This window comes from Trachemys scripta, chromosome 8 (genome assembly GCF_013100865.1).
Source record: "Trachemys scripta elegans isolate TJP31775 chromosome 8, CAS_Tse_1.0, whole genome shotgun sequence".
NCBI classification, from domain to species: domain Eukaryota; kingdom Metazoa; phylum Chordata; order Testudines; family Emydidae; genus Trachemys; species Trachemys scripta.
This window is the reverse complement of record NC_048305.1, coordinates 108,068,465-108,084,674: the sequence shown is the minus strand read 5'-3', so window position 1 is coordinate 108,084,674 and position 16,210 is coordinate 108,068,465. Positions and strand designations below refer to the sequence as shown.

Below are 16,210 nucleotides of genomic sequence, written 5' to 3'. Positions count from 1 at the left end.
AGGAAAGGAACTGTAATTATGTCAATGTTGATTGTGCCACTGTTGTGAAGGGCCCGATCCTAGACGGTACCAAGCATCCTCAGCTCCTATTGAAGTTAGTGATTGCTGAAGTGGCTCAGCATATTGTCCCGCACTTATCGATATTTCTCTTATAATCCACAGGCTCTTAGAGCACTGTTCTTTTATATTTTATCAGGGTTAAAGTTGGCAATAAAATCCATCAGTGTGATTAGTAAAATCCCCAGTGTAAATATGGTCCAGGTGTTTGAAGTCAGAGGATCCACATCTGTATTAGTGGGTTGATATTTTTTCAAGTTTTAATAAAGAACAGCATTGGATCTCCTTTTGTTCCGGGACTCCTCAAAGGGCAAGTATATTCCTAATCCTGAAGTTTCTTGCTTCACTGGATAAGGAACGTCTCTTTTGTCAGTTGGTATATTTGTATTTATGGATTCTATTCCTGAATTCATTCTCACTTTCAGTCTCCATTTCAGTAGGAAGCCAATAAAAAACTCTTTTCTTTTCCTTGTCCAGGTTATTGAGTTTGATGATGGGTCAGGATCAGTTCTCCGGATTCAACCCCTGCGTGTTCATCGAGATGAAGCAATCTATGAGTGCACCGCAACCAACAGTGTTGGGGAGATAAACACCAGTGCCAAATTAACAGTGTTAGAAGGTAGGTGAGAATCTCTCATGTTGGCAGAGTGGCTGATGGTATGTTTTCTGGCTTTGATATCTACAGGTTTTCTTAGTGAATCCAGATAATACCGAGGTATTCTGGATTAGTTCTGGAAGGCCGTAGGCCTCAAGTATTAGTGGCCATCGTTTCCTTCAATGACAGAACTCTTTGTCTGTTAATGTTTATGAGCAGGAAGGAGCTGTAGATTGTGAGCTTCGCTTTGAAGTGCATCTGTGCCATGCCCACTACCAGCTTTGGGATCTAGCCAGACACACACCTTTATGGTCTTTCTCGTCTGTCCTACAGTGCCCCTCTCCATGGTATCTAAGAACCTGCACTTTGAAATGTGAAAAACTTAATCTATATTTCTACCCCATCTGGACTAAATTGCCAGTTTGTTGTGTATGGGTTTGCAAGTCGCTCTTCAGCTTTTGCAGCTGGTGTGGAATTTAGCTGTTTTTACTTTTTGTTGTAGTAATAACTTTCAATTCTGTTTCCTCTCTTTACGGAGGACTGGAGTGGCTACATAAAGCAGTACGCTTGATATAAAGATCTTGATACTTGCCTGCAGTATAATATGACTTTTATTTTAGTTCTTGTGCCGGTCCTGCTTTTAAATGGTTTTTGTCTGTATTTCGTATAAAGGGACAGTGTCTTTAGATACCATTGTTTTTTTCCATGTAATTGTTTTATAGATTGCAATAATTATTGTCCACTTTTGTCTAAGATAAAGTTACTTATTTTACTATACATGGATATGATAGTATTTGTTTATATAGTGACTCTGTAAATTGCCCTGAGGTGCTCAAATGCAGGACTTCCTCCAAGTGGAATTTTTATTTGCATTCGATATCTCTGATAAAAGAGGAAGGGCTGTTTTCCAACAGAAGATGAAGCAGAATACTTGGTATGGATAAACTAGTGGATAATCCTACAGTGAAGAGGGCTTAACTGTACTATGAGAACTAAACCACAACATTTGGCTGAAGTTCCTGGTTTTGTTTGTTGGTGCCAGACTTAGCAAAGAGGAAGGACGCTCAAGTGGATAGGGCACTAGCTAGAGGCTTGGGAAACTGTTCAGTTCTTTGCTCCACTGCATACTTCCCATGAAGTAACTCGGGCCTCCATTCCCCATCTGCCTACCTCCGCTCTAGAGGAAGCACCAAGCCCATGGTGGGCGTTACCACAGTGTAAAAAAGTAAATGTGTGCTGTTGGCTGCAATTAAGCAGGGAATTTCATCCCCAAAGGCAAATATTGATGGAAGTTCTGAGGGAGTGGAAATGGAGTTTAAAATGAAACGTCTCTTTCAACCCGGTATGTGCTGGTTTGTTGGGTGCATGCACACCCAGGGGGACCAGGGAATCTCCCACTCACATTCCCTGGGGCTGAGGGAGAAGATGAGCTCCGTTCGTTCAAATATGGTACACAGCTAATTAGACGTGGACACAATGATTTACACTTTTTTCTCCTTTGAGGATTTTTACAGATAAGTTCTTATTTTTTTAGCCAAATCTTTGCCCTTCTATTCTCAATGCCCCTGTTTGTTGTGCCCATTTCCACATTGCACCTGATGGCTGCTATGCATGAGCATGGGGGTTTGTGACGCTTCTCCTGCGTTGTGACTATACCTGAAACCACGTCTCTCTTTGCTCAGGTACTGTCAGCGTGTGTCCGAGGCCTGGCCAGCTGGTCCTGCAGGGCGCACTCCAGCACTCACATCGCAGGGAATATTTTTTGGCCCAGGCTCCCCTTTCTCTTGCTTTTCTTCCTCAACAAGAATTCCACCAAGCTGTTTGGAAACGGAACATGATTTGTGTGAGGCAAATGAGAAAATTAAATGGGAGGGTGGAATGCTCAGGCAACTTAGTGGGGTTTGGCTTTTCTCACTGATAGCAAGGTTAACATCATTTTTGTAATTGCTGTCAGGTGGAAATTGAAATAGTGCAGACCTGCTGTCTTTCAAGAGCTTGCTTGACTAGTGCAGAGATCCCAGGTGCACGGCAGAGCTCTGCTGATCACAGACATTCTCAGGGGTACATGCTGCTAAAGACACAGCACGTATTGATTTTACATTACAACCTTTTGAATTCTTATCCACAATTTGATCTTTAGAACACAGACCTTAGCATTGAAGCCAGAAGTTCACAAACACTCAGGGGTTAGCTGACTTCTCTGTTGTCCTCATTGCAGACTAATCTGGAGCTTTATTTGATTTAGCTTTCTGCTGGGTTTTGTGCATCAGTGGCACATTGTCTTTTCTGATTGCTAACTTACTCTATTCAGAGACAAGCTGGAGTCTCATCTCTTCCTGTAGGAGCCAGGAGCTCAAACATGTGAATGTTCTGGAACAGTTTGATTCCCTGCTACATCCTTAATCTGCTGCTTCCATCTCCCTATTTTTTTCTGTCTAACTTCAAATCCAGTTTGTGAGCAGAGCTGCATATACTTAGCGTAATTGAAAATTATTTCTCCTGTTGATAGTGGGTGAGGGAGACATGCGAACACCTCCTCTTCTCTTTTTCTCCTGGGCAGCTGATAAGCTGAATTATGTATGAGTCATATTGAACATTTCTGTCTTTTTCAATTATGACCTGAAGCAGCATACAAGTACACTCTTGCATGCCTAGCAGCAGGGTGAAAGCAAAGCAAACAGGGGAGGGTTAGAATCAATAAATTGACACACATTCCCAAGGAAACCTTCAGGGATAGTTAGTGGGTACTCCATGTAACAAATTAATAAATATATTATCCAGTTGTAGTGTGCAATGTAGGATTACGTCTAGCATTATAGAGCTTTTTAAGTAGGGCGATTATATGAAATGTAAATCGAAGGATGAGCAATGTGGCAAGAATTTGGCAATATTTCCTATCCTGAACAACCTGATTACAGGAGTCTCCACTTAGTGCTCTTTAACAAAATGCCTTGCATCTTCAGCTTCGTCGCTATATTAAGAAAGGCAGAGGTAATTATGTTCTCCACTGGTCTCTCGTAATCTGCATTCTGTCAGTATTAATTTGCAAATTCTAATTGGCAGGCATAGGGAAAAAGTAGCACAGGATCTTTCACCAGGGTTTACCGTCGCCTGGCCAGTGTAGTGAGCTCGCTCAGCTGTGAAGTACTGTGCTTTCTCCCAAGAGTTTGGAACATAGGCGTCGTTACACTGCAGTTTGTAGCCTGAATAAACAGTGGTGAGAAATTATCTGAACCTCGATGAACCTTGATGCTCTGTGAACAGACTTTTCAGCCCTCTGCTGCCCAGAGCATGTTGTGTCATATCAAGGCAACATTGAAGAAATACATTTAGAGCTTAATTCTCCTTGTTTTAAGTTTAATGAATGCTAAAATATTATCTCTAACTTCCATTTCCAGCATTCGTTTACAGAAATCCCTCAGGCCTTGTATCCTAAACTTATTATCTGCTACGTAACTGAGCTTGTTTTGAGCCCCAGTGCATTCATCTTTGGTGTGCTGCCAAACTCTGCCATGAAGTAGCTCCTCTTGAGGAGAAGCAAAATAGCAACAGAGGGACTACGTACACAGTAGGCTTTAGTTTCAGTTAATCCACTAGGTTAGTTTCACTTGATGGACTTTCCCTGCCAGAAGTCAGGGAAGTTCTGGTGCATTTTAATGGAGCCCCAGAATCTAGTAAAACTCCAGAGTACATTGTATCGGGGTGGGAAGCACCTCCTTCTGATTGTGGTTCACTGATCACTGAACCATGTCATGAGCTTAATTTCTCTCACCAGCTGCTGGCTCCTTCCCAGTTCCTGGAGTTACCCAGTTTGAAACACTGCAGATGATAAACATTTGACAGTTGCAAATGATTTCTGCAGAGAGCTGGATCTCCAAAGGCCTGAAACAATATGTCCTGTTGTAAACACTCATCTAACAGCGTTTTCAGCATTGCAATGGTAAACAAAAGTTAGCTGTGTTTAAGCCTTGTCTATGCTTAGTTACAAAAGGATCAGTTGGAACATCCCCTTTGGGCTAATGTTTGTCTCATTTTCCTTTACATCTTCTTGCCAAGAAAAAATGTGTCAATAACAGTTATAAAATTAGATGGATTATGGAGGAGAGTTTGGTTTGGTTTAGATGCAGTATGTCTGTACGCAAAGTTGAATGCTGCAACCCCAAATGTACACTGTAGCTCATCTTACGAGGGATGAAATGTTCCCTTTCTGTAGAAGAAGATGAGATTAGAAATGTCTTGTCCATCCTCCTGGCCAATACACGACTGTTCTCTCCTGTATTTGCTCAAGGAGTCTAGTTTTATATGGCCTAAGAAATAAGTCTTCTATACTCTCCCTTGGGAGACTGTGCCACAAATTCAAATCCCACTGTTCTTTTTCACTGAAGTTAGTCTAACTGTCTAGAAGAGACTGATGTGATATTGGGTTAAATGCCCTCTGTAAACATTGCATTCCGGAGTGCTGCAGTACAGAGAGTCTCTGCATGCTGTGCTGCACTGGGAAACTTCCTAAGATCACTGTGACATGGATAGGAACAGAGCTGCCTAGAAGGATTTTTTGCCTTAGCTGGTGGTGTACTATGTTTTTAACAAAAGTTAAAATTAAGCCAATTATTTGTGGATGAGCGATGTGTGGTGCTCTACCCTGCCCTGCTGGAGAGCCGCATTCACTGTTCAGTCTCAAGCCCCCGGAGGCAAGGTGCACGTTCTACTCATAAGGAAAGAATGCCTTGCACTGCTCAACAGCAGATACCCGTATATTGCTCTGACAGGCAGACTTAGCAGCCATGTTGACTACCTCAGAGTCTTGTTCGTTTCTCAGCTGCTAAGGTGGTGACTGCAAAATGAGATCTTGGGGATGGGGGGGAAATAGGAGGTTTCTTGAGGTTCTGACTCCCCAAGAATCATAGGGGTAGAGATGAGCATTAAGGACTTAACTTTAACTAGGGCCAAGAGCATTCACAATCACTGTTTAACTCCCCTTGTATTGCCTGGGTAATAACAGTTGTTACATCATTGTATCCTGTGTGCTGCTAATACCTAGACATGCCAGGGTATCCTAAATGGCTGTGGTGTAAAGAGAGTGGCTTTCCTGGCTGCAAACGAGACAACTGAGAAGTAATTTTATCAGCCAAAGACCATAAGAACGGGCATACTGGGTCAGATCAATGGTCCATCTAGCCCAGAATCCTGTCTGCTGACAGCAGCCAATGCCAGGCACTTAGGAGGAAATGAACAGAGCAGGGCAATTATTGAGTGATCCATTCCCTGTCCTCCACTCCCAGCTTCTGGCAGTTAGAGGCTAGGGATACCCAGAGTATGGGGTTGCATCCCTGAGCATCCTGGCTTATAGCCATTGATGGACCTGTCCTCCAGGAACTTGTATAATTCTTTTTAAAGTTGCTGCCTAGTAATTTATTGGGTTTGCATGTTATATGAAGGGATGCAACACTTCCATCTTCACTTTCTCCACAGCATTCACATTTTATAGACCTCTGTCATATTCTCTCGTTAGCTGTCTCTTTTCTAAGCTGAGCAGTCCCAGGCGTTTTAATCTCTCCTCATATAGAAGCTGTTCCATAGCTCTAATAATTTTTGTTGCCCTTCTCTGTACTTTTTTTCAATTCTAATATTTTTTTTGAGATGAGGTGACCAGAACTACAGTATTCAAGGTGTGGCGGTACTGTGGATTTATATAGTATTATGATATTTTCTCTGTACCTAATGGTTCGTAACATTCTGGTTTTTTTGACTGCACATTGAGCAGATGTTTTTGGAAAACTATCCACGATGACTTCAAGATCTCTTTCTTGAGTGGTAACAGTTGATTTTGACCCCATCAGTTTGTATGTATAATCAGGATTGTTTTCCGATGTGCATTACTTTGCATTTATCAACATTGAATTTCATCTGCCATTTTGTTGCCCAGTCACCCTGTTTATTGAAATATCAGTAATTCTTCGCAGTCAGCTTTGGACTTAACTTTCCTGAGCAATTTTGTATCATCTGCATATTTTGCCACCTCACTGTTTACCGCTTTTTCCAGCTCATTTATGAATATGTTGAACAGCGCTGGTCCCAGAGCAGATCCTACCTTTCTCCATTGTGAAAACTGACCATTTATTCCTACTCTTTGTTTCCTATCTTATAACCAGTTACTGATCCTTGAGTGGACCTTCCTCTGATCCCATGGCTCCTTATTTAGCTTAAGAACTTTTAGTAAGGGACCTTGTCAGGCTTTCTGAATGTCCACGTACACTATATCCCTGGATCACCCTGTCCACATGTTTGCTGACACCCTCAAAGCATTCTAATAGATTGGTGAGGCATGATTTCCCTCTACAAAAGACATGTCGACTCTTCACCAACAAATCATGTTCATCTGTGTCCGATAATTCTGTTCTTTACTGTGGTTTCAACCAATTTGCCTAGTAGTGAAGTTAGGCTTACCGGTGATCCTCACCTCTGGAGCCTTTGTAAAAAAAAATCAGTGTTACATTAGCTATCCTCCAGTCATCTGGTTCAGAAGTTGATTTAAGCAATGGGTTACATACCACAGTTCTTCAATTTTGTATTTGTGTTCCTTCAGAACTCTTGGGTGAATACCATCTGGTACTGTTGATTTATTACTGGTTAGTTCATCAATTTGTTCTAAAACCTCTTCTGTTGACAATGCGATCTGGGACAGTTTCTCAGATTTGTCACCTAAAAAGAATGGCACAGGTGTGGTAATCTTCCTCACATCCTCTGCAGTGACGACCGATGCAAAGAATTCATTTAGCCTCACTACAGTGGCCTTGTCTTCCTTGAGTGCTCCTTTAGCACCTCGATCGTTCGGTGTCCCCACTGATTCTTTGGCAGGGTTCCTGCTTCTAATGTACTTAAATTTATTTTTTGCTGTTAGTTTAGTTTAGAAAGCTTAGTGTTGTCAATCTCTTCTCCAAACAGGAGAATCAGCAGATCTGTAGAACTTATTAGACCCAAATACCATTATTTCCATCTCTCATCTCTGTTTAAATGTTTAACTAATGGTACATGACCATATAATGTATCCACAATGACCAACTCCATCAGAAGACTGGCATGCACTGACATTGTCAGTCAGGTTCATTCCACTAAGTTTATGAAGCAAGAAATACATCCTTTGAAAAGTTTTGAATGGAATCTCACATAACCAATACAGAGTGGAACCCTTGGAAATTGTACCCTGATGTGAAAACCTCCCAAATCAGATCTCCTGAGATTGGGTCAGGAGTGGTTCAGAGAGTTGTCATATCCTGCCTGGCATTCTTGTGGCTTCAATGGTCTTGAAACACTTGAAAACAGTACCTGATGCAGGAAAAGTGTAAGGTCTGGATAGAATTCTGCCAGGTAGAAGTGAGAAAATTATAAATGGCAAACAGAAGAGACAGCAAAATATATACTTCCTTGCTACCCAATTCTTGCAATAAGAACTTTTACCTAGAATGGGGATACATACTACAATCAAGCATATACCAAATAGTTTTCAAAATCCAAAGTACTAAAAATGTGGTTCCATTCTGAAAAGTACCTATAAAAATTCACCATCTTAATCGATTTGTTCTTTTTGTGTATGTAGAGGTATTATAAACGCTGACTTTAGTGACAAATCATTTCTAGCTATTTTTTAAACTCTCATTATCCTGCTATGCCAACACAGATAATAGAGTGTGGCGTGGATTACGTATATTCCTATTTCAACAGAATTGTTGACTGTGTTCCACAAATGACATCTAGGAATATGTGGATGAGATCTGAATCATACAAGGGATCCTTTTTATTGTGACACTGTGTTCTCGTCTATATAAATGTCCAATTTTTTTTTAATCTTCCTAAAGTCTTGGTGTCAATATCATCATTTGGTAGAGAATTCTAGAGCCTAATTCTACATTGTTTGTAGGCAGAAAGTGTATTCTTTTATTTATTTTTATTATATTTAAATATTCTGCCTTTGTTTCATTATATGTCATCTTGTTCTGGTGGTCTAGGAAATACAAATGAGAGTGGTAATTGTATCTTTGGTATACCGTTTATTTGCTATACGATTATCAGGTATCTTCTCTAAAGTAATTAGTTCCTATCTTTTCTCTCTCGCCTCCTATGGACATTTTTTGGTATTTTGTACCATTCTTTTGTCATACCAGAACCTCCTTTATTTATGCAAAATACTTTTTGAGACAAGGTAACCAAATCTGAACACATTATTTCAGATAAGGGCATACCATTGATTTATATAATAGCAATATAAAATTTCCAGTATTCTTCATCCTATTCCTTTTGCATGCTAGCATTGCTCCCCCCCCCCCCCCTTTTTTTTTTTTTTTTGACAACTGCTGCACTTTGAGCAGAGGTCTTAATTGAACAAGTACAGAGAAGGGCTACTAGGATGATCCAAGGAATGGAAAACCTGTCTTATGAAAGGAGACTCAAAGAGCTCGGCTTGTTTAGCCTAACCAAAAGAAGGCTATGGGGAGATGATATTGCTCTCTATAAATATATCAGGGGGGTAAATAATGAGAGTAAGAGGAATTATTTAAGCTCAGTACCAATGTGTACGCAAGAACAAATGGATATAAACTGGCCATCAGGAAGTTTAGACTTGAAATTAGACGAAGGTTTCTAACCATCAGAGGAGTGAAGTTCTGGAACAGGCTCCCAAGGGGGAGTAGTGGGGGGAAAAGACATATCTGGCTTCAAAACTTAGCTTGATAAGTTTATGGAGGGCATGGTATGATGGGATAGCCTAATTTTGGCAATTAATTGATCTTTGATTATTAGCGGTAAATCTGCCCAATGGCTTGTGATGGGATGTTAGATGGGGTGGGATCTGAGTTACTACAGAGAATTCTTTCCTGGGTGCTGGCTGGTGAGTCTTGCCCACATGCTCAGGGTTTAGCTGATCGCCATATTTGGGGTCGGGAAAGAATTTTCCTCCAGGGCAGATAGGCAGAGGCCCTGGGGGTTTTTCGCCTTCCTCCGCAGCATGGGGCAGGGGTCGCTTGCTGGAGGATTCTCTGCACCTTGAAGTCTTTAAACCCCGATTTGAGGACTTCAGTAGCTCAGACATAGGTCAGGGGTTTGTTACAGGAGTGGGTGGGTGGGATTCTGTGGCCTGCGTTATGGAGGAGGTCGGACTAGACAATCATAACGGTCCCTTCTGACCTTAAAGTCGATGAGTCTGTGAACTAGCTACAGGGATGCCTGCGTTATTGCCAGGAGCTGGGAATGGGCGACAGGGGATGGATCACTTGATGATTCCCTGTTCTGTTCATTCCCTCTGGGGCACCTGGCATTGGCCACTGTCAGCAGACAGGAGACTGGGCTAGATGGACCTTTGTTCTGACCCAGTCTGGCCGTTCTTATGTTCTTATTAACTTTAGTGGTTACAGCGAATTTAGAACTCAGTAAATTGTATCTATAGCTCAAATTATTCCTCTGAGCGTACACTGCCTTGCACTTGTCTATGTGGAATTTCATCTGCCATTGTGTTGCCCATTCACTGAGCTTTGTTAGGCCCCCCTGAAGTCCTTCACAGTCATCTTTACTGTTCACACTAGGCTAACTAATTTTGTGTCCTCTGCAAACATTGCCTCATCACTACTCATCCCTTTTTCCAGGTCATTAATAAAACTACTAAACTGTGCCGAGCCTCATGTAGAAACTTGTGGCACCTCCTGATATTTTTTGCCATGATGAAAATTGTTCATTTAGTCCTTTATTTTATTTTCTGTCTCTTAGCCAGTTTCTGATTCATGGCAGTACCTTGCTTTGTCAAGAACAAATCGTGTCAAACCAACCTGATAGCTTTCTTTGACAGGGTAACAAGCTTTGTGGCTACGGCGGAAGTGATAGACATGATATATTTGGACTTTAGTAAAGCTTTTGATATTGTCTCACATGACCTTCTCATAAACAAAGTAGGGAAATGCAACCTGGATGGACCTACTATAAGGTGGGTGCATAACTGGTTGGAAAAACATTCCCAGAGAGTATTATCAGTGGTTCACAGTCATGCTGGAAGGGCATAATGAGTGGGGTCCCACAGGGATCAGTTCTGGGTCTGGTTCTGTTCAATATCTTCATCAATGCTTTAGATAATGGCGGAGAGTACACTTATAAAGTTTGCAGATGATACCAAACTGGGTGGCGTTGAAAGTGCTTTGGAGAATAGGACTATAATTCAAAACGATCTGGACAAACTGGAGAAATGGTCTGAAGTAAATAGGATGAAATTCAATAAGGACAAATGCAAAGTACTCCACTTAGGAAGGAACAATCAGTTGCACACATTCAAAATGGGAAATGACTGCCTAGGAAGGAGCACTGCGGAAAGGGACCTGGGAGTCATAGTGGACCACAAGCTAAATCTGAGTCAACAAACCTCATTCTGGGATGTATTAGTAGGAGTGTTGTAAGCAAGACACGAGAAGTAATTCTTCTGCTCTACTCCGCGCTGATTAGGCTTCAACCGGAGTATTGTGTTCAGTGCTGGGCACCACATTTCAGGAAAGATGTGAACAAAATGGAGAAAGTCCAGCGAAGAGCAACAAAAATGATTGAAGGTCTAGGAAAGATTGAAAAAATTGGGTTTGTTTCATCTGGAAAAGAGAAGACTGAGAGGAGACATAACAGTTTTCAAGTACATAAAAGGTTCTTACAAGGAAGAAGAAGAATTGTTCTTCTTAACCCCTGAGGATAAGACAAGAAGCAATGGCCTTAAATTGCAGCAAGGGAGGTTTAGGGTGGACATTAGGAAAAATCTTCCTAACTGTCAGGGTGGTTAAGCACTGGAATAAATTGCCTAGAGAGGTTGTGGAATCTCCATCATTGGAGATTTTTAAGAGCAGGTTAGCTAAACATCTGTCAGGGATGGTCTAGATCAGGTGTGGGCAAACTTTTTGGCCCAAGGGCCACATCTGCGAATAGAAATTGTATGGTGGGCCATGAATGTTCACGAAATTGGGGTTGGGGTGCGGGAGGAGGTGAGGGCTCTGGTTGGGGGTGCAGGCTTTGGGGTGAGGCTGGAGATGAGGAGTTTGGGGTATAGGAGGGTGCTCTGGGCTGGGACCAATGCATCAGGATTGGAGGGCATTGGGGTTTGGAGGGCAGGATGGGGATCAGGACTGGGGCAAGAGTCCAGGAAGGGGTGCAGGTTCTGGCTGCGGTGTAGGCTCTGGGGTGGGGCTGGGGATGAGAGGTTTGGGGTACCGGAGGGTGGTCCAGAGATCGAGGGGTTTGGAGAGTGGGAGGGGGATCAGGGCTGGGGCAGGGGGTTGCAGTGCGGGGGGGGGTGTTCAGGGGTGCAGGCTCCAAGCAGCACTTACCTCAAGCGGCTCCCAGAAGCAGCAGCGTGTCCCTTCTCCAGCTCCTACACAGAAGCGCAGCCAGGCAGCTCTGCACACTGTCCCATCCACAGGCACCACCCCTGCAGCTCCCATTGGAGTGCCAGAGGGGGCCATTGGAGCGTGTAGAAGCCAGAGCGGGGCCATGCCGCGGCTTCCAGGAGCTGCATGGAGTGGCCCCCAACCCTGTGCCCCGCCTGGAGCACCAGAGCAGGGACGAGCTGTGTGGTGTGGCCCCCGACCCAGCATCCTGGCTGGAGCACCAGAGCAGGGACGAGCTGTGTGGTGTGGCCCCGACCGTGTGCCCCGCCTGGAGCACCAGAGCAGGGACGAGCTGTGTGGTGTGGCCACCGACCCAGCACCCTGGCTGGAGTGCCAGAGGGGGGCCAAGCCGCGTGGTGCAGCGCCGGAGCGGGAGCTCACCGGCCGGCTTAAAGTGGCTCGGCCAGCTGGCCATAGTTTGCCCACCCCTGGTCTAGATAATACTCATGCCATGAGTGCAAGGGACTGGATTAAATGACCTCTCGAGGTCCTTTCCAGTCCTATGATTCTCATCCCATGAATAGTCTTTTATGAGGGTTTTTGACAAAGTCCAAATAAATTATGTTGACCAGTTCTCCTTTAGCTGCTATTTTATGGAAATATTCAAAGCATTCTAATAGGTTAGTGAGGCTTGATTTTCCTTGGCAGAAGCCATACTGGTTAGACCCTATCACATCATGACATCCTGTTGAAGAAGTAGGACTGGTTAGTCCCTAGCTATCTGAGGGAAGTTGAGAGACAAGGTGGGGGAGGGGATGTCTTTTATTGGACCGACTTCTGTTGGTGAGAGAGACGAGCTTTTGAGCCACACAGAGCTGAAGAAGAGCTAACTGGGGCTCAAACGCTTGTCTCTCACCAATAGAAGTTGGTCCAGTAAAAGCTATCACCTCCCCCACCTTGTCTCTCTAATAGCCTGGGACCGACACAGCTACAACTGTACTGCATACAACAATGAGAGAAGTTGAGTTACACACACATTGGGGGCATAGTGGAAGACCATGGGATTGCATGGGTATCACTGTGGCCTGGTTTGGTCTGAGATCATTTTGCTGGTGATAATATGTGAGGCAAAATCCAGCTTGACTCCCAGATCACAGATTGAGTTTGGAGGGCTGGTAACTATTCAAAATATTTTATTTGTGAACTGTGTGCACATTTGATCTGGAAGCCATTCAAAGAAAATAGACCTGGAACCCCATAATTCTGTTTTACAGTTGCTTTCTAAGCATAAGATGCACTTGAATGGAGATTGAGTTAATTCTATTAGAAAAGAGACACAGATCTAATTAATTTGTAACTTTGGAAGACTTGAGTAGTTGCATCCATAAACACTACTCATATGAAAAGAAGACAAACATCCCATACATTTCAGCTCTACTAGTGTCCCTCAGAAGTTAAAGAATAATAGTTCCTTACTTACCATATATTTCAAGCTCAAAAGGCCTTTCTTACTGCTGGATCTACTTCAAGATAGCCCATTCTGAGAGCTTACATGGAGAAGCATAGCAACCTATTACTGACAGCTGTGCTCTCTTTAGTGCAACCCTGCTTGATATCTTCTGCTGACTGATAAAGTTAGTCATGATGTGTGTGTAGAGCTATAGAATAGTCTCCCAAGAGAGTTCGAAGAACCCATCACATGGATCTTTGGAAACAAAACTGGAAAAATCTCCTGAAAATGTCATAGGGAGCAAGCCAGCATTAAAGTAGTTGTGGCATGTATGTTGTCATTTACTAGTTTATTACAAGGTAACTTGTGTGTACACACGCTCTGTCTCTCATAGATAGATAGAAATGGAAACAGCACCACAGTGATCTTCAGTAAGTTGTTCCATGGGAAACAATCCGCAGAGAGAACAAAGCATTATATAGTACCCATCCAGTTGCAGAGATTTCAGTGCAAACACCTACAAAACATCATTAAACCTTATGCTTATGAGAAGCTTCTTACATAACCCTCTCTGGTTAGAGATCCACCTTTTCTTCTCTACTTTCCCACTAAAAATCACAGCCCCAAATAAACCATCCTCAAGATGGGAACCTGTATCCTAATGAGACACCCAGCAAACTGTAAGTTTGAAACGACACAGTGTGTTAATGAACTCAGATAGCTGAAGCAACCACAGCGCTTCAAAAACCAGACCTCCATGCTGGGAGAAGTATGATAAAGGAATTTCTCATTCATATCTCACCTACAATACGTGCAGAAGAGGAAATTTCATTTATACTTTTCCCAACATTCCTTCCCCTCTTCAAGAAGACGTATAATCAGACCATTATTATCGATTGACCACCTCTTGATCCCAGCCTGAGGCATTGACAGTACAAAATGAAGTTGGCTTGCAACAAAGACCTGCCAATAGTGATTATTTTAACAGTTGGTTTCAATCCATTGAACTCAGACACAAGGCTCAGCTCCTACTTTTTCTTGTGTCTTTTTTGTCTTTTTTTTTTAATACTGTTTGGAGTAGGGGAGAGTCTATGGTTAAGGCACCTGTTGAAATATAGTACCAGTTACTGATCAGGAAAAACCATTCAGCCCAGTCTCCCAGGAAGTTGGTGAGAGATTACAGATAAATAGCATTGCCTCAAGAAGTCGTCATGTTGTTGTTAATTCATTAATTGTACTCAGTTTTTGCACCTAGCACAATTGGTGCACTGAGGGTTCAAATATTTGCCCTCGGTAGGCTCTTTCAGAAGCTCACCTGAATATTAATCTCTCATTAATCTTACGGTATTCAGACAGCTTCTTCCCCATAGCAGTTGCAAACTGTTGATTGTCTTCTGTGAAATTTCCAGGTCTAATAATACAGCAGTCATTCTTATTGGTACCTCTCACCTGCTCAGTTTCCTTCTGCTTAGAGCTCCAGAGCTGTTTAAAAAATCCTTTCTCCCAAAGAAAACCAGCGAGTGTGAAGGATGATAAAAGCTCTCTTTTCAAGATTGTCTCTCCAGGATGGATGATGCCAGGGGGAAAAACTGCACTGTGTTCATCTGGCATGCTAATCCTTTGCTCTGTTGCGTCAGTCCTTTTATCGCAGGGGTCCGGCCCAAATGAAATCTCTCCAAATTCTAGATCTGAGAGTTCAATGGAGACATGCAAATGCTGATTTAGAGTTGTAACTTCATGCAGTTATATCCCAAAACTTACAAAATGATCTTTTCTTGCCTGGTGGGGATGACTGGAAGCGTTTAAACTGTGGAGTATTTCCTCGAACTTAGAATCCAAAGCCTTGCTTTTTTCTTCACAAATCCACAATTTGTATATCACCGTTACCAGCCAAGCAAGGTTAAAATTAATCTTTCTATGTCTCTGATTTTAATAGGTTTCAGAGTAGCAGCCGTGTTAGTCTATGCTCTAATAAATTTGTTAGTCTCTAAGGTGCCACAAGTACTCCTGTTCTGATTTTAATAGTACCTTTGTCATCCTCACTGGCCACCTTGGAGAGGAAAGAAGGGTAGTGAAAGTATTGATGATAAGTTGAGGAAAATATTGTTGGCTAGTGATGTTAAATAGTGTTGTGGGGAAAGGTATATGTCTGGAGGATGCATGGCCCAGGATCAGAGAATATTCAATATAGAGAACAAGAGCAAAGGAGAAAAAGGCTGAGTCTGTGGAAGAGTGAGGGAGATATCCTCCCACTTTGTGATTCACAACTTCTCACGGCCTGGACATGCACAGCACAGCAGCTTGTGACTACACCATCTCAAACAGAAAACACTCCAGGCAATGCCAAGAGATTGCTCTCTGTTCCAGGAGTGCGGAAAGAGGGTGGCACAATCTGTCAGTAGCTAATGCATGGTAACCATCCAGAATCTCTGGAGCATGCCACATACATGGAGAAGATTTCATGTTGGCCTCAACCAGATGTTTCTTCATTTTAGAAGTGAGAAGATAAGGAAGATGCTTTCTTGATTCACACACCCATCTTCAAAGATACATTGGTCTCTTTTTTCCCAATGGGCAAGGCAGACTAGCACCAGGTAGAGTCTTGCTGTGAACATTTTCAAGTGAATGTCTTCACTGGCATTACAGGGGCAGTTAGAGTCACAAATGAGCTTGTTGTCAACACTCATCGGATGCTAATGAGGGAAAAATCCCTCTTAAGCTGGCTGTGTGGGTACAGACTATGGGGATCCACAGTGCCTTTGCCAC

The 16,210-nt window shown here is 42.8% G+C and overlaps 1 protein-coding gene across 13 annotated transcripts in view; it reads left to right on the top strand.

Moving 5' to 3' along the window:
* Positions 1–16,210, top strand: part of PTPRF (protein tyrosine phosphatase receptor type F) — a 412,513-nt gene that overhangs the window by 143,738 nt on the left and 252,565 nt on the right. For all 13 annotated transcript variants that reach the window (XM_034778805.1, XM_034778804.1, XM_034778801.1 and 10 more), the window contains exon 4: positions 535–676. In XM_034778805.1, the coding sequence (XP_034634696.1) occupies positions 535–676 (142 nt within the window). The remainder of the gene's footprint in view (positions 1–534; positions 677–16,210) is intronic.